The 20292-nt window shown below is 39.7% G+C and overlaps 1 protein-coding gene across 2 annotated transcripts in view; it reads right to left on the bottom strand.

Moving 5' to 3' along the window:
• ZMYND12 (zinc finger MYND-type containing 12) overlaps positions 1–20292 on the bottom strand; it is a 34500-nt gene that overhangs the window by 12435 nt on the left and 1773 nt on the right. Inside the window, exons 2-4 of one of the 2 annotated variants that reach the window (XM_059074412.2) lie at positions 10042–10183; positions 9217–9388; positions 2210–2379 (exon numbers count right to left, since the gene is read on the bottom strand). In XM_059074412.2, the coding sequence (XP_058930395.1) occupies positions 2210–2379; positions 9217–9388; positions 10042–10183 (484 nt within the window). Of the gene's footprint in view, positions 1–2209; positions 2380–9216; positions 9389–10041; positions 10184–20292 lie in introns of those variants that run through there. The other variant, XM_067009879.1, reaches the window with a different exon arrangement.

The raw sequence follows: 20292 nt of genomic DNA, 5'->3' as shown, positions 1-20292 counted from the left end.
AATATAAAATGATGCAGCCTCTGTGGAAAACAGTTTGGCAGTCCTCAAAAAATTAAACATAGTTTTACCACATGACCCAGCAATTCTATTCTTAGGTATACACCCAAGAGGAATGAAGACACGTCTTCACACAAAGACTTGTACACAAATGTTCACAGCAGTATTATTCAGAATAGACAAAAAATGGAAACAACCCAAATGTCCATCAGCTGGTGAATGGTAAAGAAATTGTGGTATATCCAGATGATAGCAATAAAAGTAATGAAATATTGATATATAAACAACAACACGGGTGAATTTCGAAATAATTATGCTATGTGAAAGAAGTCAGATGCACAAGACTACATATCATTCATTTATATTAAATGTCCTAAAAAGGTAAATCTAGAAAGACAGAAAGTGGGAATGAGAAATGACTGCAAATGGATATGTGGGCTCTCTTTAGGGTGAAAACTGCATTATGTTGATGGTTTCACAACTCTAAGTTTACTAAAAATCATTGAATTGTACACTTAATTGTACATACCATTGACTTTTATGGTATGTATCGATAACGCTGTGGTGGTTTGGTTTGTTTTTTTTTTTTTTTTTTTTAAGTGAGGCTGGGCTTGATCTAATTCTTAATTGTATGACCCAGCTCAAGAGAGAGCGTGCTTCTGCTTGATTTGTTGAAGGCTGTGAAGCACAGAGAGGAAACACAAATGAAGAAGTGCATTGGTCAGGCTCCTAGGTGGAAGTAGATGGCACCCTCACAAGTATCAATATTCCCTGAGGCTAGTATAATGAAAGGATTATTTACAGAGACGTGGAAGGGGTACGGAACCAACAAGACTTAGTGAAGCACTAGGGACTGTCAATACCAAGAGACTGTTTACAGTCCAATTCTGCTTGATTTGTTGAAGGCTGTGAAGCACAGAGAGGAAACACAAATGAAGAAGTGCATTGGTCAGGCTCCTAGGTGGAAGTAGATGGCACCCTCACAAGTATCAATATTCCCTGAGGCTAGTATAATGAAAGGATTATTTACAGAGACGTGGAAGGGGTACGGAACCAACAAGACTTAGTGAAGCACTAGGGACTGTCAATACCAAGAGACTGTTTACAGTCCAAACTTCTGAGAAAACCAGGGGAGAAAGCAGGGTTACCAGGGCCCAGCAAGAGCTAGAGCTCTGGAGGAAGGCTAACCTGACAGGAGCTGTGGCCGTGAGGAACACTGGCCCTGCAGGGACTGGGCTGGTGCAGAAAGGCAGCAGAGTAAATACCTCAACCTCTCTCTCTCCTCCCAACTTCCACTCCTCTGCCATGCCTTTCACTCTCCAAACCCAGTGAGGCCAGAGAGCAATGGAGTCCACCGAGGTCAGCATCCCAGGGAAGAGTAGGGCAGAGAATGCATTTGGGGTAAGGGGATACGGAGAATAACCAGCATAACAATGCTTCCAGCAAATTTGGGGGCATCGTGCAGTGGCAGGCAACCAGAGGGAGGGTTGCCCAGTGGGGAGGCTGAAGAGAGACCCAATCTGCACAGAGACTGCAGTCTGATTCTAACCTCATCCAGGTTTCAGGCTCAGGAACTCTTCCCTCCAGTAATATTGTCCAATACTGAAATCCTAACAGAAACCTCATGAACTTGGGAAGAACAGCTCAGTCATCACCTTCATCAACCTATCTAACATCGGTACAGAGTTTTATAGTTTATAAGTCACTTTCATAGACCTCCAGCTCATTTAAATGTAATAACCGTACTCTGTAGTAGAGATGTTGATGTTATTTATAAAAAGCATAGCCAAAGTACTGCACATGTCGTGCCCTCTTATTCATCTCTGCAATGACCCAATGAGGCAGAGACTATTTCATGATTTCTGTCTTACAGGTGATGAAGGACATTAAATAATTTATCCAAGTCTGTGTGGCTGGTGAAATGGCAGAGCTGGGACCAGGAGTAAAGCCCCGCTCTTAACCAGGATGCTCTTCTGCCTCCCTTTATCATCCCCCAAGCAACTGAGGCTTGGGAAGTGATGTGACCTGGACAAGGGTGCACAGGCAGAAAGTGGGAAGTCTTGAATTCAGGTCGTTAGAATTGTGTTCTTGCTAATATTCCACCAAACAGACAGCTGTACACAGAAAGTTTCAGAGAAATGCTCAGTAAAAAGAAAACAACAACTAAAGAGAGCTGTTCTCAGAAACAATTGGGTGTCATTAGTTTGTTTACATCATTGGCCAGATGATAACGGGCTTCCTCATAGTTTTCCTTAGCCATGTAGAGAAGTCCCAGGTTCCGATGCAGTAAGGAGTGGGTGGCGTAACAACATTCAGTTGATTTGAGGACTGTCCACTGCGCTTGGGATAGATACTCCTCAGCCTGGACGATCCGGCCCAGACCTGCCCCAAAGAAATAGATTATAATCCATATCCTAGCCAGAGAACACATGATGAAATATGAGTCATCACCTATTCACTCATTTATTCCTTGACTTGAATACTTACTGACACACAACTTGTATGCGAATATTCATAGCAGACTATTCTTATTAGCCAAGATATTGAAACAGCTTAAATGTTGGTCAACTGATGAGTACATATACAAAGTGTAGTCTTTCCCTATTCATGAGTGGCACATTATTCAGGCACAAAAGGAATAAAGTACTGATACATACTACAACATGGGTGAACCTCGAAAACATTATACTGAGTGAAAGAAGCCAGACACGAAAGGCCACATATTGTATGATTTCATTAATATAAATTTTCCAGAATAGGCAAATCAGAAAGTGGATTGATTAGTAAGTGGCCCAGGACTGTAGGCATGGGAACCGAGGTGTGACTGCTATGGTATTGGGTTTCATTTGGGGGTGACAAAAATGTTCCCGAATTAGCTGTGATGATGGTTGCACAATCTTGTGAATATACTAAAACCACTGAATTGTACTTTAAAGGGGAGAACTTTATGGTACATGAATTATATCTCAATTTAAAAATATATGTATACGGGGCTTCCCTGGTGGCGCATGGTTGAGAATCCGCCTGCCGATGCAGGGGACACGGGTTCGTGCCCCAGTCTGGGAAGATCCCACATGCCGCGGAGCGGCTGGGCCCGTGAGCCATGGCCGCTGAGCCTGAGCGTCCGGAGCCTGTGCTCCGCAACGGGAGAGGCCACAACAGTGAGAGGCCCGCGTACCGCAAAAAAAAAAAAAAAAAAATATATATATATATATATGTATACGTATATTCGATACTTTTAATGTGCCAGGCCTTGTGTTAAGGGATAGGAATTCAAAGATGAATCAAAGCCATTACTCTTGAAAAATGTACAGCTTGGTTGGCGGAATGAAGACATGAAAACAAGTATATTTGTAATACAGTGTAAATGCAATGATAGTAACATTATAAGGTTTGGAAGTGGAAGAGAGTAGGAAGTGTTTAATTCTTTGGATTGGGGTAGAGAGGGACAATGGAGTGGGGAGAGGCATTGTCAGTGTTGTGGACTGAATGTTTGTGTCCCCCCAAAATTCATATGTTGAAGCCCTAATCCCTAATGAGATGGTATTTCGAAGTGGGGCCTTTGGGAGGTATTTAGGTCATGAGGGTGGAGCCCTCATGAATGGGATTAGTACCCTTATAAGAAGAGACAAGAGAGAGATGATCTCTCTTTTGGCCATGTGAGAGTATAGCAAGAAAAGGCGGCTGTCTACAAGTTAGGAAGTGTGTTCTCACAAGACACCAGCTCTGTTGGCACCTCGATCATGGACTTGTAGCCACCAGAACTGAGAGAAATAAATGTTTGTTGTTTAAGCCACCCAGTCTATGGTATTTGTTATAGCAGCCAAGCTAAGATAGTCAGAAAAGTCTGAGCTAAGTTTTGAGGATGAATATAAGTTTTCTAGACAGTTAAGGGAGGGAGGGCATCCCCGGGAGAATTAACACATATGCAAAGTCATAGAGATATGAAATGGTGTGCTGTGCTTAGAGAACCATATATTGGCCTGTGATGCTGGGGCACAAAATATAAGGGATCAAGTGGCAGGAAATGAGGCTAAAGAGGTAGGCAGGGCACAGATCACGGAGGGCTTAGGAAGTTGTGCCAAGGAGCTTGATGCATGTGGATAAAAATTAGAGAATTTTCAGAAAGGGAGTGAGAACTGGATTTAGATTTAGAAGAGTCCTCTGGCACTATGCTGAGGAGAGACCAGAGGGGAGGAGGAAAAGGAAAACGCTCACTACAAGACTTTTGAAATAGTTCAGGCAGGTACTAGGCCCTGAACTAAGGCAGCGAATGAAGATGGAGTATATAAAATAGACATTCAGGAGCTAGAATGGTTATGTGGTTAACCGTTTCATGTGGTTAAGTGAAAGTCACCTTTATTTCTAATATTCAAATACTCTTGACACTTAACTCTTTTTGTTTAGTTGTGAAAGAAAAAAAAAAGGTCATGAAGAACCTAGGGGTAAGACGAGAATAAAGACACAGACCTACTAGAGAATGGACTTGAGGATATGGGGAGGGGAAAGGGTAAGTTGTGACAAAGTGACAGAGTGGCATGGACATATATATACTACCAAATGTAAAATAGATAGCTAGTGGGAAGCAGCCACATAGCACAGGGAGGTCAGCTCGGTGGTTTATGACCACCTAGAGGGGTGGGTTAGGGAAGGTGAGAGGGAGGGAGATGCAAGAGGGAAGAGATATGGGGACACATGTATATGTATAACTGATTCACTTTGTTATAAAGCAGAAACTAACACACCATTGTAAAGCAATTATAGGGATGGAGTAGAGGTAACAGAGACCTAAAGTTGCCAAAGGAAGTGAGACTATCCTAAAGGGTGACTTTCAGGGTATATGCAGTAGAGAGAGAAGGGATGGCCAATTCGTGGAGCAGTGGTACTTGTCTTAAGGGTGAGACAGCAGGCTTACATTGGGTTAGTGGCAGATCTGAGAGACATCATGGGGGATTTTGCAGGACTTGCGGATGAAAGTAATGGAGCACAGAATAAAACAGTCACAGACGATTCAAAGGTGTGGCTGTGAGGCACGCAGGGGAAGCAAAAGGAATCATTTACTGAGGGCTTGCCTTACCCTATGCCTTACACTAGCCTAGGCCATCTGCATCTGGGATTTAAGATTTCATTCAACCCTATATTCATCTAATATTCCTCTAATCTGTTGAGTCTCTACCACTCTGCCAGATGCTCAGTGCATGCTGGATCCCTGACCTTAAAAAGTTCACAGTGGAGTGAATTTGTTACACAATAAAGAAACAAAAAATGAAGTGCTAGGAAGGAAATGAACAGAACACAGTGATCAAAAAAGGTGTGGAGAAACCTACTTTGGATGATTAGGGAACACCTCTCTGAGAAGGTGGCGTTTAAGCAGGTACCTGAAGGTTGAAAAGAAATCAGCCATGTAAGAGGGAGAAAACAGCATTCCAGGTGGTATGTGTGAGAGCCCTAAGGTAAGAAAAAGCTTGATGACTAGGATCACATGGCTAGTAAAGAGTTGGAATTTGAACCTAGATTCTCCCGGTTCCAAAACACTAAAAACAGTGGAGGAAGATGAGTAAGGTGGCTCCTCTTTGAAGTGTTACTGAAAATGTCATTTCTAGTACGTTAAAATTCCAAAGTTTTACTTTGAAAAAAAGCATGAATGCCTCTTATTTTTCCACTCCAGTCTGGAGGAATCTCTAAGGTGGGAGAGGCATGTCCACAGGGGATGTGATTTATTTAGACTTTCAAAAAGGTTGGCAAGGTTTTAAATCAGTAACTGTGGGAGTTAGAATGAAACCTTCCATTTAGTCAGCACTTTTCTGCTTTCAAAGCACTTTCATGTCCATTATATATGAATTCATTTAAACCTCAAAACAATCCTGTGAAGAGGACTCAGATTCAACAAATGCTTACATAGTTCCCATTTAGGTGTCAGATTAAGGAGTTTTTGAGTACCTTTCCTGCACTAAGTACTGTTCTGGATGTAAAGACACTGCGAGGAGAAAGAATAGACAGAGTCCCAGTTCTCCCTGAACTTATGGTCTAGTGCAGGAGAGGAACTTTAATTAAATAATCTCATCAAAAAATGTATAATTATTATCAAAGCAAGTGCCCAGAAAAAAGAAAGAGGTTTCTAAGTGGGTACATTAAAAAGAGACCTGACCCAATCTGGGGGCTTGGGAAAGGGTTCCAATCAGGGGGTGGTGACTCAAGCTGAGACCTGAAGGATGAATAGGAGTTAATTAGGTGAAAGGGAGGGGAAGAGAAGTTGGGGGGAGTGGCTAGAGAAGAACCTTCCAGAACAAGGAAGCATCATAGTGCTTCTGGGGAACCGAGAGAAGGCCAACACAACTGAAAGGGAGAGAGAAAAGAATGAGAGGTGAGGTGAGAGAATTCATAAAGGCTGGACCAAACAGGGACTCATAGGTTGCTTTAGGAACTTGGTCTTTATTTATTGGAGTGACTTGGTCACATTTTGTTTGGAGACCAGGTTGGAAGGAGGCCAGGGAAGATGTGCAGAGACGATTTGGCAGGTAGTAATCCAAATAAAAGATGATGGGATTTAGGCCAGGGTGACCTTTCCAAAATCCCATAGCTAGTCAGTGTCAGAGATAGAGAGCCTGGGCTGTATTTCCTTGTCCGGTGCTCTTCCACTAGTTTGGGAGGAGGGACAGTCCAGAATGCGGAGTCAGCTCTGAGTAGGGTAAAGAGGGCATTCTTGCAGTTAAGTGGCCTGGTATGAAGTCGGAGCCCAAACCAGTGAGGAGGGGGTCCATACAGAAGAGGCATCCCAGAATAGGAGTCAGAGCCCCCAAAAGGAGAGGAGGGCATCTGCAAGGGGAAAGGATAGGATTGGAGATGGGAGGTTGGCTCATACAGGGTAACCAATTAAATATATAAATACATCAATGAAAATGGAAGCCAGCATTCTCACTGTCAGAGAAGGGAGCTATAAACATGGAATGGGAGAAAATAAGATTGAACCCTGTGGATTTAAATGTACTCCTATGGACCCATGATCATATACAGATACAGATTTAGAGACGGGGATGGAGATTTAGAAATAATGCGCATATACACATTATTATATTTACACATGTTCCCTAATTCTGCCCACTGAGAAGCCTGGAAGCAGCCATACCTCAATAGCAACGAGTATGTCCAGTGCACAACTCTTGGCTTCTAAATTCCATTTTCTGCTAAAAGAAATTAGGGCTCCTTGGAGGTATGTTCCAGAAAGCAGGAAAGTGATCAAAGAACAATGGGGAAGAATTCCCTGGCAGTACAGGGGTTAGGACTCCACACTTTCTCTGCCTAGGGCTCAGGTTCAGTCCTTGGTTGGGGAACTAAGATCCCGCAAGCCACGTAGACAAAAAAAAAAAAAAAAGAACAATGGGGATGTGTTAAGGAGACACAGAAGCCAGTGTGATGGGCTGCCACTTGCCAAATCAAGGACAGTTTGAACATCAAATTAATGATAGTAATGGATTGCAACCCACTAAATAAAACAGGAAAACAACAGTCTATGTTGATATAAATAAATAAATGAATTCATTGAAAGTTTGCTGAGGAATGGAATATTTATATAGTTCCAAGTACCTCTCTATAAAATACTTATTAATTGCAAAGAGAAGAAAGAGTAACTTTACAGAGAAGAAGCCTGGCAGACACCACCTTAATAAAGTAACTTAAATGAACATCATCAAAAATGGACCAAAATAAAAACATGTGCCAACTTATAGGATGGGATGAGAAGAACACAGCATCACTTCAGTGATATTCCTGCCAAAGACACATCACCTAAGTCCAGTCATGAGGAAACATCAGAGAAACTCAAATTGAAGGACATTTTATAAAATAATTGGCCTTTAATCTTTGAAGAAATAAAAGTCAAGGAAAGATTGAGAAACTATTCCAGAATGAAGGAGACTAAAGACACATGGCAACAAAATGAAAAGTGTGATTCTGGACTCTACCCTTTTGCTGTAAAGATGTGATTGGGACAACTGGAAAAAGCTGAATGGGGTCTGCTCGGTAGATAATCATGGATGATAGTTGTATTGTGGTTATGAAGGAGATGTTTCTGTAGGAAATACATACTGAAGTAGTCAAGGCATAGGGCAACAAGTAAGCAACTTACTCTCGGATAGCTTAGGGAGAAAGTTCTTTGTACTGTATTTCCTACAGTTTTACTTTTAAAAAGTAAAAAGGGCTTCCCTGGTGGCGCAGCGGTTGAGAGTCCGCCTGCCGATGCAGGGGACACGGGTTCGTGCCCTGGTCTGGGAGGATCCCACATGCCGCGGAGCGGCTGGGCCCGTGAGCCATGGCCGCTGAGCCTGCACATCCGGAGCCTGTGCTCCGCAACGGGAGAGGCCGTAACAGTGAGAGGCCCGCATATCGCAAAAAAAAAAAATAAAAAGTAAAAAAAGTTTTGTTTTTTTAAATAGTGGCTGTTAAGATATAAAGGCTGTAGATGCTCAAAAATGTTCATGTTAATTCCCCTCAAAAATGCTAATTCTCCTGTTGTAGCAACCACCATGTGTGATGTCTGTGCCCTGCTCTCAGAACTGCCTCTGCCAGCCATAGGAGCAGGTTCCTATTTTCGTGTTTGAACTATGTGACCCTGACACAGGTAGATACAGATAGATACCGCACTCAAGCTGAGTCAACACAATTCTTTCTTCCAGGAATTTAACATTGGAAATCAGATGCTAATTAGTTTCTATAACCCACCTTGAACCTGGAGGATATGTAAATTCAATGTAAATTCATCTATATCTGACATTTTGGGGTAGCTGTCTTCTGCAGTAAGAATAGGGTAGAAAAATCTGGTCTGCAGAGATGGAAAATAAAGCAGATGCAGAGAGAGAAACCTAGAAACAGAGACAAGAAACAAGATCCCAAGACCCAAGAGACAGAAACAGAGACCACCAGCCTTGGTTTGTTATAGCATTCTGAGTATAGTATCTCATGAAGTCTCACTTCCCTTAGGACACCTCAGCATCCTAATAAATTTCCTCCTTTTGCTAAGGCCAGCTAGAGTGGATTTCGTTCAGTTTTACCAAAAAGTCCATGACATCTCCTTCCCCACCTTGTGCCAAACTTTACAGCAATCCTGCTCTTCCACAAAAGGTATCTTGGTGCCACTGCCAAAGCTGGATGTTTTGGCCACTGATATGACCCAGTATAGCACTTCTTACAGGCTCCAGGGGGTCTCAAGTCAGTTTCACTTACCAAGGCTGGCCTCGGCCAACAGCAGGTAAGCAGGTACCAGCTCTACTGAACTCAGGCCATGAACACTCATGCGGAAGCGAAGAGAGTGCAAAGCTGCTGGGACAGCATCTTCATGTTTTCCTTCAAAGATATATTTCTGGGCTACGGTGTAGCAAAATTCGATCAAATGCTTCTGTGGAAAAAAAAAAAAAAACTAGACTATCTGAGACAGTCTAAGGGTAAAAGGAAATGGTGGATATAGGTACACCTGGAGATAGGGCCAACACCTGATGACCTGCTCGAGAGCACACAGTGAGCCTGTCTGCATTGAGGTGGACATGAGACCCAAAATAGGTGATTAAAAAGGCAAACGTGGGACTGTGAGTTCCTCAAGGTCCAGGAACAAGTATCTTTTCATCTTAGGTTGGTGCTTGGCATAAATGAGTGCTCAATATAAAATTATTAAATGATTATTATTCTTACAGTTCTAATAAAATTTTAGTTTGGCAAAGCTGTAATGTCTCAGGACAATCTAAAATGTTCTGCCTTTCTATTTGAGTTAATTTTGAAAGAAACATATGTTTCCTTCTGGAGTTATCCCGCTTCACTAATATCACTAATATTAACTAACATACTATTAACTAATATAACTAATATTCACTAATGCTGCAGGTTTTCAGTAGACATGTGGAGAACAACAATGGTACTGAGGACATAAAGACATAAAACCAAGCCTCTGCCCTCAGAGGTGATAGTTTAGTGACCTCGCACAGTACAACCTTTTCCCTGGGCAGGTTCTCTGCACCCGTGAGTTAGTTAACCCTGCAACCATCCTATAAGCCCTACCTGCCGCTGCTGCAGCTGCTGCAGGCCATGCTGCCGTTCTTCCTCTGAGTTGTAGAAGGGCATGGAAGTGCGCAGGGGGATCAGGAGCTGACATATCTTCTCATGGATGCTGCTCCAATCAGCTCTTTGATGAACCACACCACTGACAACAAAAACATGGACTTCATTATCTTTACCTTTGGCCTGACCACTGATTCTCCTGGCCCTACTGCTGGCCCAGCCCTAGAAACTAGAAAAGTAAGCCCAACACAAACCAGGCAGGGAGCCCAAAGCCATTTCTGACACAAATCGCTTTTCCTTCACGTGGTTATTGGGTGGTGTAAAAACCAGGGGTGCGGGAGGATGTTGTTTCTGCAGGCAGTTAAATGCTGTGGTTATTATGCTGTGGTTATTTTCTTCTTCATTAATAACAACAAAGACAACTTTAACTCTGCATTGGTCTAAGGTCATTTTCAAAATATCTGAACACTGAAGCTGATGAATTTAAGGGTCTTTTTCTTAGGGAGAGGAAAGAAATTTACATCTGATGAGGCTCTAGGAGACACTTTCCCTATAATTAGTATATATACCAATTATAGGTATATATATATATATATATATGTTGCATAGCTTGGGAGAGCACCATTTGCATTGTCTTCTGTGCTCTAGGAGGGCCATTCACATAGAATACACTGTGAATGCCCTCCAGTCCTAGTGGTGCAGCAGGTGGTCATGAAAGTAACTGTTTAACTTTTTGAAAACAAGACAAAATCATTATTTTTTTAAGGTAAGGAAGCACAGGTGTCGAGAGTAAGTAGTTACTCTAGGCCTGTACTCCAAAGCCAGTCATTTTTTAGTTCTCCAGAAGGAAGCATTGTGGCAGTTTGGTATACAGCTTTTCTGAGTGTTTTATATGCATATTTAGTACTTTTTAAACACTTAATTGGACAGCACAAATACAGAACATTTGCATCATTGCAGAAAAATTCTATTGGACAGCACTCCTACAGAGAATCTACTCCCATTCTTTTTTTTTTTTTTTTTTTTTTTTTTTTTTTTTTTTTTTATGGCCGTGCCATGTGGTTTGCAGGATCTTAGTTCCCCCAACCAGGGATTGAACCCACATCCTTGGTAGTGAAAGCGTGGAGTCCCAACCACTGGGCCACCAGGGAATTCCCTCCTATTCCTTACATAATTGCCTCTATGAATGACTCCCAAATCTATTACCTAATCTGACCCTTCCTCCAAATATGTTTATATAATTGATACATAATTGATATTGATATATAATTCACATACAATAAAAGTCATCCTCTTAAAGTGCACAGTTCAATGTTTTTATTATATTCATGAGGCCATATAGCCATCACCCTATCTAATTTCAGGGCATTTTCATCACTCAAAAAAGAAACTCCATTTATTCTAGCAGGTACTCTCATTCTTCCCTCCAACCACTGTTGCCCAGAAGCCACTAATCTATTTTCTCTATGCATTTGCCTGTTCTGGACTTTGCATTTAAATGGAAACAGACAACATGTCTTTTATGTCTATATTCTTTACTACTGAATACTATTCCACCTAATGGCTATATCAATTTTTGTCTATCCATTCATCAGTTGGTAGATATTTGGGCTGTTTCCAGTTTGGGGCTATTATTATTAATGAACATTTGTGTACAAGTTTTTGTGCGAACATATGTTTTCAATTCTCTTGGGTACACCTAAGAATGGAATTGCTGGGTTATACAGTAACTTTATGATTAAACTTTTGAGGACTGCCAAACTGTTTTAACATAGGTTGTACCACTTTCCAATCCCACCAGTGATATATGAGGGTTCCATTTTTTCTACATCCTCATCAATGCTTGCTATTTTCTGTCCTTTTTTTTTTTTTTTTTTTGCGGTATGCGGGCCTCTCACTGTTGTGGCCTCTCCCGTTGCGGAGCACAGGCTCCGGACGCGCAGGCCTAGCGGCCATGGCTCACGGGCTTAGTTGCTCCGCGGCATGTGGGATCTTCCCGGACCAGGGCACGAACCCGTGTCTCCTGCATCGGCAGGCGGATTCTCAACCACTGCGCCACCAGGGAAGCCCTGTCCTTTTTTATTACAGCCATTATAGTGTGTGTGAGGTAGGATATCATTGTGCTTTTATTTTGCATTCCCTTAATAACTAATAATGTTGAGCAACATTTTCTGTGCTTATTGGCCATTTGTATATCTTCTTTGAAGAAATGTTGATTCAAATCCTTTGCCCATTTTTAAAAACCAGGTCCTTTATCTTTTTATTTTTGAGTTTTAAGTGTTCTTTGCATATTCTGGATAATAGATCCTTAACATATATGATCTGCAAATATTTTCTCCAATTCTGTGGGTTGTCTTTTCACTTTCTTGATAGTGTACTCTGATGCACAAAAGTTTTTCATTTTGATGGTGCCCAACTTATCTATTTTTCCTTTGGTTCCTTGTGCTTTTAGTGTCATATCTAAGAACTGTTCCCTAATCCAAGATCACACAGATTTACAACTATGTTTCCTTTTAAAAGTTTTATGTTTTTAGCTCTTATATTTAAGTCTTTTTTAACATGGTGTAAAGTAGGGGTCCAAATTCTTCTTTTGCATATGGATATCCAGTTATCCCTGCACCATTTGGAAGGGACCATTCTTTTCTTAATTGAATGGTCTTGGCACCCTTGTTGAAAATCAATTGACCATACAATTAATCTACAACTAAGGAGACAAAAATATACAATGGAGAAAAGACAGTCTCTTCAAAAAGTGGTGCTGGGAAAATTGGACAGCTACATGTAAAAGAACATTCTCTAACAAACACCATATACAAAAATAAACTCAAAATGTATGTAAGGGTTTCCCTAGTGGTGCAGTGGTTGGGAGTCCGCCTGCCGATGCAGGGGACACGGGTTCGTGCTCCGGTCCGGGAAGATCCCACGTGCCGCGGAGCGGCTGGGCCCGTGAGCCATGGCCGCTGAGCCTGCGCGTCCGGAGCCTGTGCTCTGAAACGGGAGAGGTCACAGCAGTGAGAGGCCCGCATATGGAGAAAAAAAAAAAAAAAAAGAATGTATGTAAGACCAGACAGAAACCATAAAACGCCTAGAGGAAAACATAGGCGGGAACACTCTCTGACATAAATCACAGCAATATTTTTTTGGATCTGTCACCTAAAGCAAAGGAAATAAAAGCAAAAATAAACAAATGGGACCTAATTAAACTTAAAAGCTTTTGCACAGAAAAAGAAACCACTGACAAAATGAAAAGACAACCTACTGAATGGGAGAAAATATTTGCAAATGATATGACCATTATATACAATCCATCATATATAAATAGCTCATACAACTCAACATCAAAAAACCAACAACCCAATTAAAAAATAGGAAGAAAAACTGAGTAGACATTTTTCCATATAAGGCATGTAGACCGCCAATAGGTACATGAGAAGATGCTCAACATCACTAATCAGTTAAATGCAAATCAAAACCACAATGGCTATCATCAGAAAAGAACACAAGTAACAAATGTTGGCAAGGATGCAGAGAAAAGGCAACTCTCATACACTGTTGGGGGAAATATAAATTGGTGCAGCCACTGAGGAAGACAGTATGGAGGATTCTCAAAAAACTAAAAATAGAATTACCATATGACCCAGCAATTCCACTCCTGGGTATATAGCCAAAAAAAAACCCCCAAAAAACATTCATTTGAAAAGATACATGCACCCCAATATTCATAGCAGCACTATTTACAACTGCTAAGATACAGAAACAACCTAAGTATCCATCACCACATGAATGGATAAAGAAGATGTGACACATATATATACATACACACACACACACACACACACACACACACACACACACACACACACACACACTGGAATACTACTAAGATAAAATGAATGAAATTTTGCCATTTGCAGCAACATGGATGGACTTGGAGGGTATTATGCTAAGTGAAACAAGTCAGACAGAGAAAGGCAAATACTGTAATGATATCACTTATATGTGGAATCTAAAAAATACAACAAATTTGTGACTATAACAAAAAAGAAGCGGACTCATTGATATAGAGAACAAACTAGTGGTTACCAGTAGGGAGAGGGGCAATATAGGAGTATAGGGTTAAGATGTACAAACTACTATGTATAAAATAAGTTACAAGTATATATTGTACACCATGGGGAATATAGCCATATTTTATAATAACTATAAATGGAATATAACCTATATTTCAATTTTTTAAAACTGCAAAAAAAAAACAGAAAAAGAAAATCAATTGGCCACAGATGTATGTGCTTATTTTTGGACTCTCAATTGTATTCTATTAATCTATAGGTCTATCCTTATTCCAGTACCACACTATCTTTATTAATGTAGCTTTGTAGCAAATTTTGAAATTGAGAAATGTGAGTTCTCCAACTTTGCTCTTTTTTGAGATTCTTTTAGCTATTCTGGGTCCCTTTCATTTTCATATGAACTTTAGGATCAGAGTGTCCATTTATGTGAAAATGACAATTGGAATTTTTACAAGGATTGCATTGAATCTGCAGATCAAACTGTTTCATATTAAGTTTCCCAGTCTGTGAATATGAAATATCTTTCCACTTATTTAGGTTTTCTTTAATTTTGTTCAACAATATTTTGTATTTTTCCAGTGTATAAGTCTTGTACTTCTATGGTTATTCCTTTATTTAAAGTGCTATTGTAAATGGAATAGCTGTCTTAATTTCATTTTCCAATTGCTCATTGCTAGCATACAAAAATATAACTGATTTTTGCATATTTATCTTGTATATCCTGTAACCTTGCTGAATTCATTTATTAGCTCTAATAGTTTTTTTGGTGGGTTCTTTAGGGGTTTCTCTATATAAGATCATGTCATCTGTGAATAGAGGTACTATTACTCCTTCTTTTCCAAGCTGGATGCTTTTTATTTCATTGCCTTCCCTAATTGCCCCAACTAGAACCTCTAGTACAACGTTGAATAGAAGTGGTGAAAGTGACCTTCTTGCCTCATTTCTGATTTTACAGGGGAAAGATTTTCTAGACTTTGACTATTAAGTATGATGCTAATGTTGTGTTTCTCTATGGTTCTTTCATAGATACTCTTTACCAAGTTACAGAAGTTCATTTCTATTCCTACTTTGTTAAGTATTTTTATCATGAAGGGTGTTGGACTTTGCCAAATGTTTTTTCTGTACCTATTGAGATGATTATATGATTTTTTTCTTTATTCTGTTAAGATGATGTTTTATATTGATTGATATTCATATGTTGAACCAACCTTGAATTCCTGGGAGAAATTCCATTTGGTCAAGATGTATAGTTCTTTTTATATTCTGCTGGATTTGGTCTGCTAGTATTTTGTTAAAGATTTCTGCATCTATATTCATAAGGGATATTGGTCTATAGTTTCCTTTTGATGTTTTTCTCTGGTTTTGGTGTTAGGATAATATTGGCCTCATAAAAAGTTGGGAAATCTTCCCTCTTCTTCTATTTTTTGGAAGAGTTTGTGAAGAATTGTTAAGTCTTCTTTAAATATTTGACAGAATTCACCAGTGAAATCCTCCTGGGCTTTTCTTTGTGAAAAGTTTTTTGATTACTTAGCTAAATCTCTTTATTTATAGACCTACTCAGATATTCCATTTCTTCTTGAGTCAGTTTTGGCAGTTTGTGTCTTATTAGGAATATATTTCATCTAGGACTTCAAATTTGTTGGCATACAATTGTACATAGTATTCTCTTTTAACCCCTTTTATTTTTGTAAAGTTGGTAGCAATGTCTCCACTTTCATTTTCTTTTTAAAAATATCTACTTATTTATTTATTTGGCTGAGCCGGGTCATAGTTGTGGCATGCAGGATCTTCATTGAGGCATGATGGATCTTTAGTTGCAGCACGCAGGATCTTTAGTTGCAGCATGTGAACTCTTAGTTGCGGCATGTGGGATCTAGTTTCCTAACCAGGGATCAAACCCGGGCCCGCTGCATTGGGAGCGCAGAGCCTTAGCCACTGGACCACAAGGCAAGTCCCTCCACTTCCATTTTCTGATTTTAGTAACTTGAGTCTTCTTTTCTTGGTCAGTCTAGCTAAACTTTTGCCAATTTCGATCTTTTTAAAGAAACAACTTTTGGTTTTGTTGATTCTCTGTATTGTTTTCCTATTCTTTATTTCATTTATCTCTGCTGTAATCTTCACTATTTCCCTCCTGCTAGCTTTGGGTTGAGTTTGCTCTTCTTTCTCTACTCCTTAAAGTATAAGACTAGGTTATTGGTTTGAGATCTTCCTTCTTTTTTAGTGTATGTGTTTACAGCTATAAATTTCCTTCTAGGTACTGCGGCACATCAGTTTTAGTATGCTATGCTTTTGTTTTCATTTCATCTCAAAGCATTTTCTAATTTCTCTTGTGATTTCTTCTTTGACCCACTGGTTGCTTGTGTGTGTTATTTCTACACATTCATAAATTTCCCAAACTTCTTTCTGTTATTGACTACTAATTTCATTCCATTGTGGTTGAAGAACATACCTTGTACATTTTCAATCCTTGGAAATTTACTGAGATTTTTTAATGATCTAACAGCTGGTCGACCCTGGAGAATGTTCCATATGCACTTGAGAAGAATGTATATTCTGTATTCTATAAATGTCTGTTAGGTCTAGTTCATTTATAGTGTTGTTCAGGTCTTATATTTCCCTGCTGATCTTTTGTCCAGTTGTTCTATTCATTATTGAAAGGCAGACTGAAGTGTCCAACTATTACTATTGAATTATTTATTTCTCCCTTCAGTTCTAACAGTTATTGCTTCATGTATTTTGAGACTGTGGTTGGATGCATACAATCATAGGTTTCTGCATTTCTATTGCCTATTATATATTTTAATTTAAATGTGAGAAAGTTAGCTATTTGATTCCATTTATACATAGTCCAAAACAGGTAACAATAACCTAGGGCAGGGATTAGCAAAGTTTTTCTTGTGGCCAGATAGTAAATTTGGGGCTTTGCGAGCTACTTGGTCTGTGTTTCAACTACTCAACTCTGTTGCTGTAGCATAAAAGCAGTCATAGATAGTACATAGCTGTGTTCAAATACTCTCTCTCCTTCCTTTCTTCTGGGACAACAGAAATGCAATAAAGTATGTTCTTTATAAACTGTGACAGCTCTCATAGAAATGACAAAAAGCATTTTAAAGGGTTTTTTGATAGATAATTATTGAAAACAAATCAATAAAAGCACTTAACAGCCAGAATAAAGAAATAGGTGACTTCCACAGGGTATTTATTTAATACGGGCTTACTGAGTAATTGTGTGAGCAATGGAAATATTAACTTACTTAACTGCCTGAACTTTTTTTCTACTGACAGTATCTGCATATCTTGCCTTTCTAAAGAAAGGGTGCATATTTATATATTCCTGAGCTCTCTCCTTATTCATCTGTATCACCCCTCACAGCCATCACAGGGTCATGCATAAAGAAGGAGTTGAAAAGTATGCTTTCAAATTAGGGCTCACAATCAAATAGCCTGTGGGCCAGACATGTTTTGTTTGGCCATTACCATGTTTTTTAAACTAATTTGAATGTTGTTAGGCGGGGCATTCATTCTCCAGTTCACCACAGATCTTACTATTGGATACCACTTCACTGTTTTCTCTTCCTGGACAATGAAAGCATTTTAATTTGTGCCCCATATGTTAAATGAAATGAAAAATTATTGCAAATTACTCTTATCTATATGCTACGACTTACTAACCTATAGTATTGAAGCTTCTTTCACCTATAATGTTTCACTGTGTACTTTAATAAAAATGCCTTCTCTTAAAAATGTTCTATTTCCTGGGAACATTCTCACAATCCAACACAGAATGATATGCACAAGATTACACAGAGTGTATACATTTTATAGGAAAAGAACATGAAGAAATTCACCAAAATGTCAGGGTATTAATTATCTGGGTTGTGAGATTATGTATTATTTTTCATCTTTATATTTTGTATTTTCAAGTTTTCTGTAGTGCACATGAATTACATTTATAATTGGGAAAAATTATTTTGCAAAAAAATAAACTTTCACAAAACCAAGTTGACTGTCCTTCCTACTCTTTAAGTTTGGGATGAGGAAAAACAATATTTATTGAGTGCCAGCATGGTCTCAGGCATGGGGCTAGATGCTTTACATTCAACCGTGAAAACCCTGGAAGGGGATATTAAAGGCCCTCACTTGTGAGATATAGAACAATAACCACAGTTTTATTTTCTGGAAAAATCATGAAATCTCTAGGACACAAGGATATAGAAATCTGGAGAAAAGGTAGGGGGAGAGTAGAGGACCTTAAAAATAATTAAAGGCGGTGAAAGAGAAAGAAAATAATGGAGGATAAGGGTGTAGGAAGTAATAATTTATTCATGCATTCATCAAATATTTAGTTTCAATTATTTCAAGATACTTTTCTGGAGACCATAGGTAACACACAGATGGGTCTGAAACAGATCAAAAGATAACATACATATGACAGTCCTTCTACATATTCAACATAATATCCTGCATTAACAGAGCATAATAAAATTGAGCTAACATATTTACCAACAACTAAAATGAGGCAGGGAAATAAGAGTCATCTGAGAGGTACAGAGTAAGTACAAAGTGAGTTGAGAGGAAGGAGGAATTGCTTCTGGCTGGAGGGATGAAGGGGACAGGGGAAGAGGTAGGTGCTCATATCAGGCAAAGGAGTCTTATCTCTCCTCAGAGTGCCAGTCCTGTACTTAAAATTGTTTACTCAGGACTTCCCTAGCCGTCCAGTGGTTCCAACGCAGGGGACCTGGGTTCAAGCCCTGGTTGGGGAACTAAAATCCCACAAGCTGCGTGGTCCAGCCAGAAAAAAAAAAAAAAAAAAAAGACATATTAAACAAGTAAAACAAAAACATAAAAGTACAGATAAAGTGAAGAAAAAATGTGAGAGAGAAAATCAGATAGGGGCATTTAGGTTGGGTTTTCCAGAAAGACGTCTTTGAAGAAATAACATTTCTGAGAACAGAAAGATGAAAGAGAGCTAGGAAGATTCATGACTGTAGGGAAAGTTCCCAGCAAAGGCAACGGCCTGGGCAAAGAAACTGAGGGAGGAAAAGAGTTGGCAAATTGGAATTGAAAGAAAGCCTCTGTAACTGCGTCAAGGAAAAGAGGGGATGACTGGTGGGAAATGAAGATAGAGAAGCAACCAGGGCTTTACAGTTTCTGTTACAAATTCTGAATTGTATTCTATATGCACTGAAGAAACAGCAATGAAAACAGATGCTGTCCTTGCCCTCATGGGGCATACAGCCTAGTGAGGAATACAGACCACTGAACAGTGATTTCAATCCATGTCATAAATGTGAGGCTAACGGACCTAAAGAGTGCTGTGAAAGCACCGAGGAGGGACACCTAATTCAGTCTCCACTGGGACCACCGCAACTGAGAAGTTACGCAGCCTTCAGCATCTACCTTCCAATCTAAAACCATCCATGACCCCCCAGAGGATAAATTCCAAACTCCTTGATCTCATGTCACTGTTTGGCCCTAACGTTTATATTCTTGGTTTAAACTCCTACTACTACCTATCACAATGATTTTTAAACTTTTTTTAAACTCAGCATACAGTAGGAAATACATTTCACTACTACAAAGACACATAATCACATAAATCACTAAAACAAAAGTTTCAAGAAACAATTCAAGTAGGATTACTCTGATACTTTCTATTCTTTTTTTTTTTTTTCTTAAAATGCTGGTTGTGATTTATTCATGACCCGCTAATGGGCCCTGGACTGCAGTCTGAAAATCAGTGACTTCTCCCTCCACGGCTACCTTCTCTACCCACCTCTGAACAAAGCCTGTTCTCTCACCCTTTACCCAAGCAGTCCTGGATGCCAGGAGTGCTCTACCTTTCCTTCTTCATTGTTCATTCACCTAGCAATTTCCTTCTGACCTCTCAAGACCCAGCGCAAATGTTACTTCTTCAGAGGAACCTTTCCAGATACTGCCCCAATCACCATGCTTCCATCCTTAGAGGTTCCAGGCAATAGTACTCCCTGAGTGACAGCACTTGTCATGTAGGGTTGTATTATAATGACTTTCTTTTTTAAACAAGTTAGTTGGCTCTGGACTAGGTTTCTGGACGTCAGCAACCTAGCTGTTTTATCTCAGGTCCCAAATAGGGTCCAATCTGAAGCAAAGATCAGTGGATGTTATGCTGAATAAATGAAAACTGATCTCATCTTGTACT

Source organism: Kogia breviceps, chromosome 1 (genome assembly GCF_026419965.1).
Source record: "Kogia breviceps isolate mKogBre1 chromosome 1, mKogBre1 haplotype 1, whole genome shotgun sequence".
In the NCBI taxonomy this organism is placed as follows: Eukaryota; Metazoa; Chordata; class Mammalia; order Artiodactyla; family Physeteridae; genus Kogia; species Kogia breviceps.
Note: the sequence above shows the minus strand (reverse complement) of the source record. Positions and strands in the feature narration are given on the sequence as shown.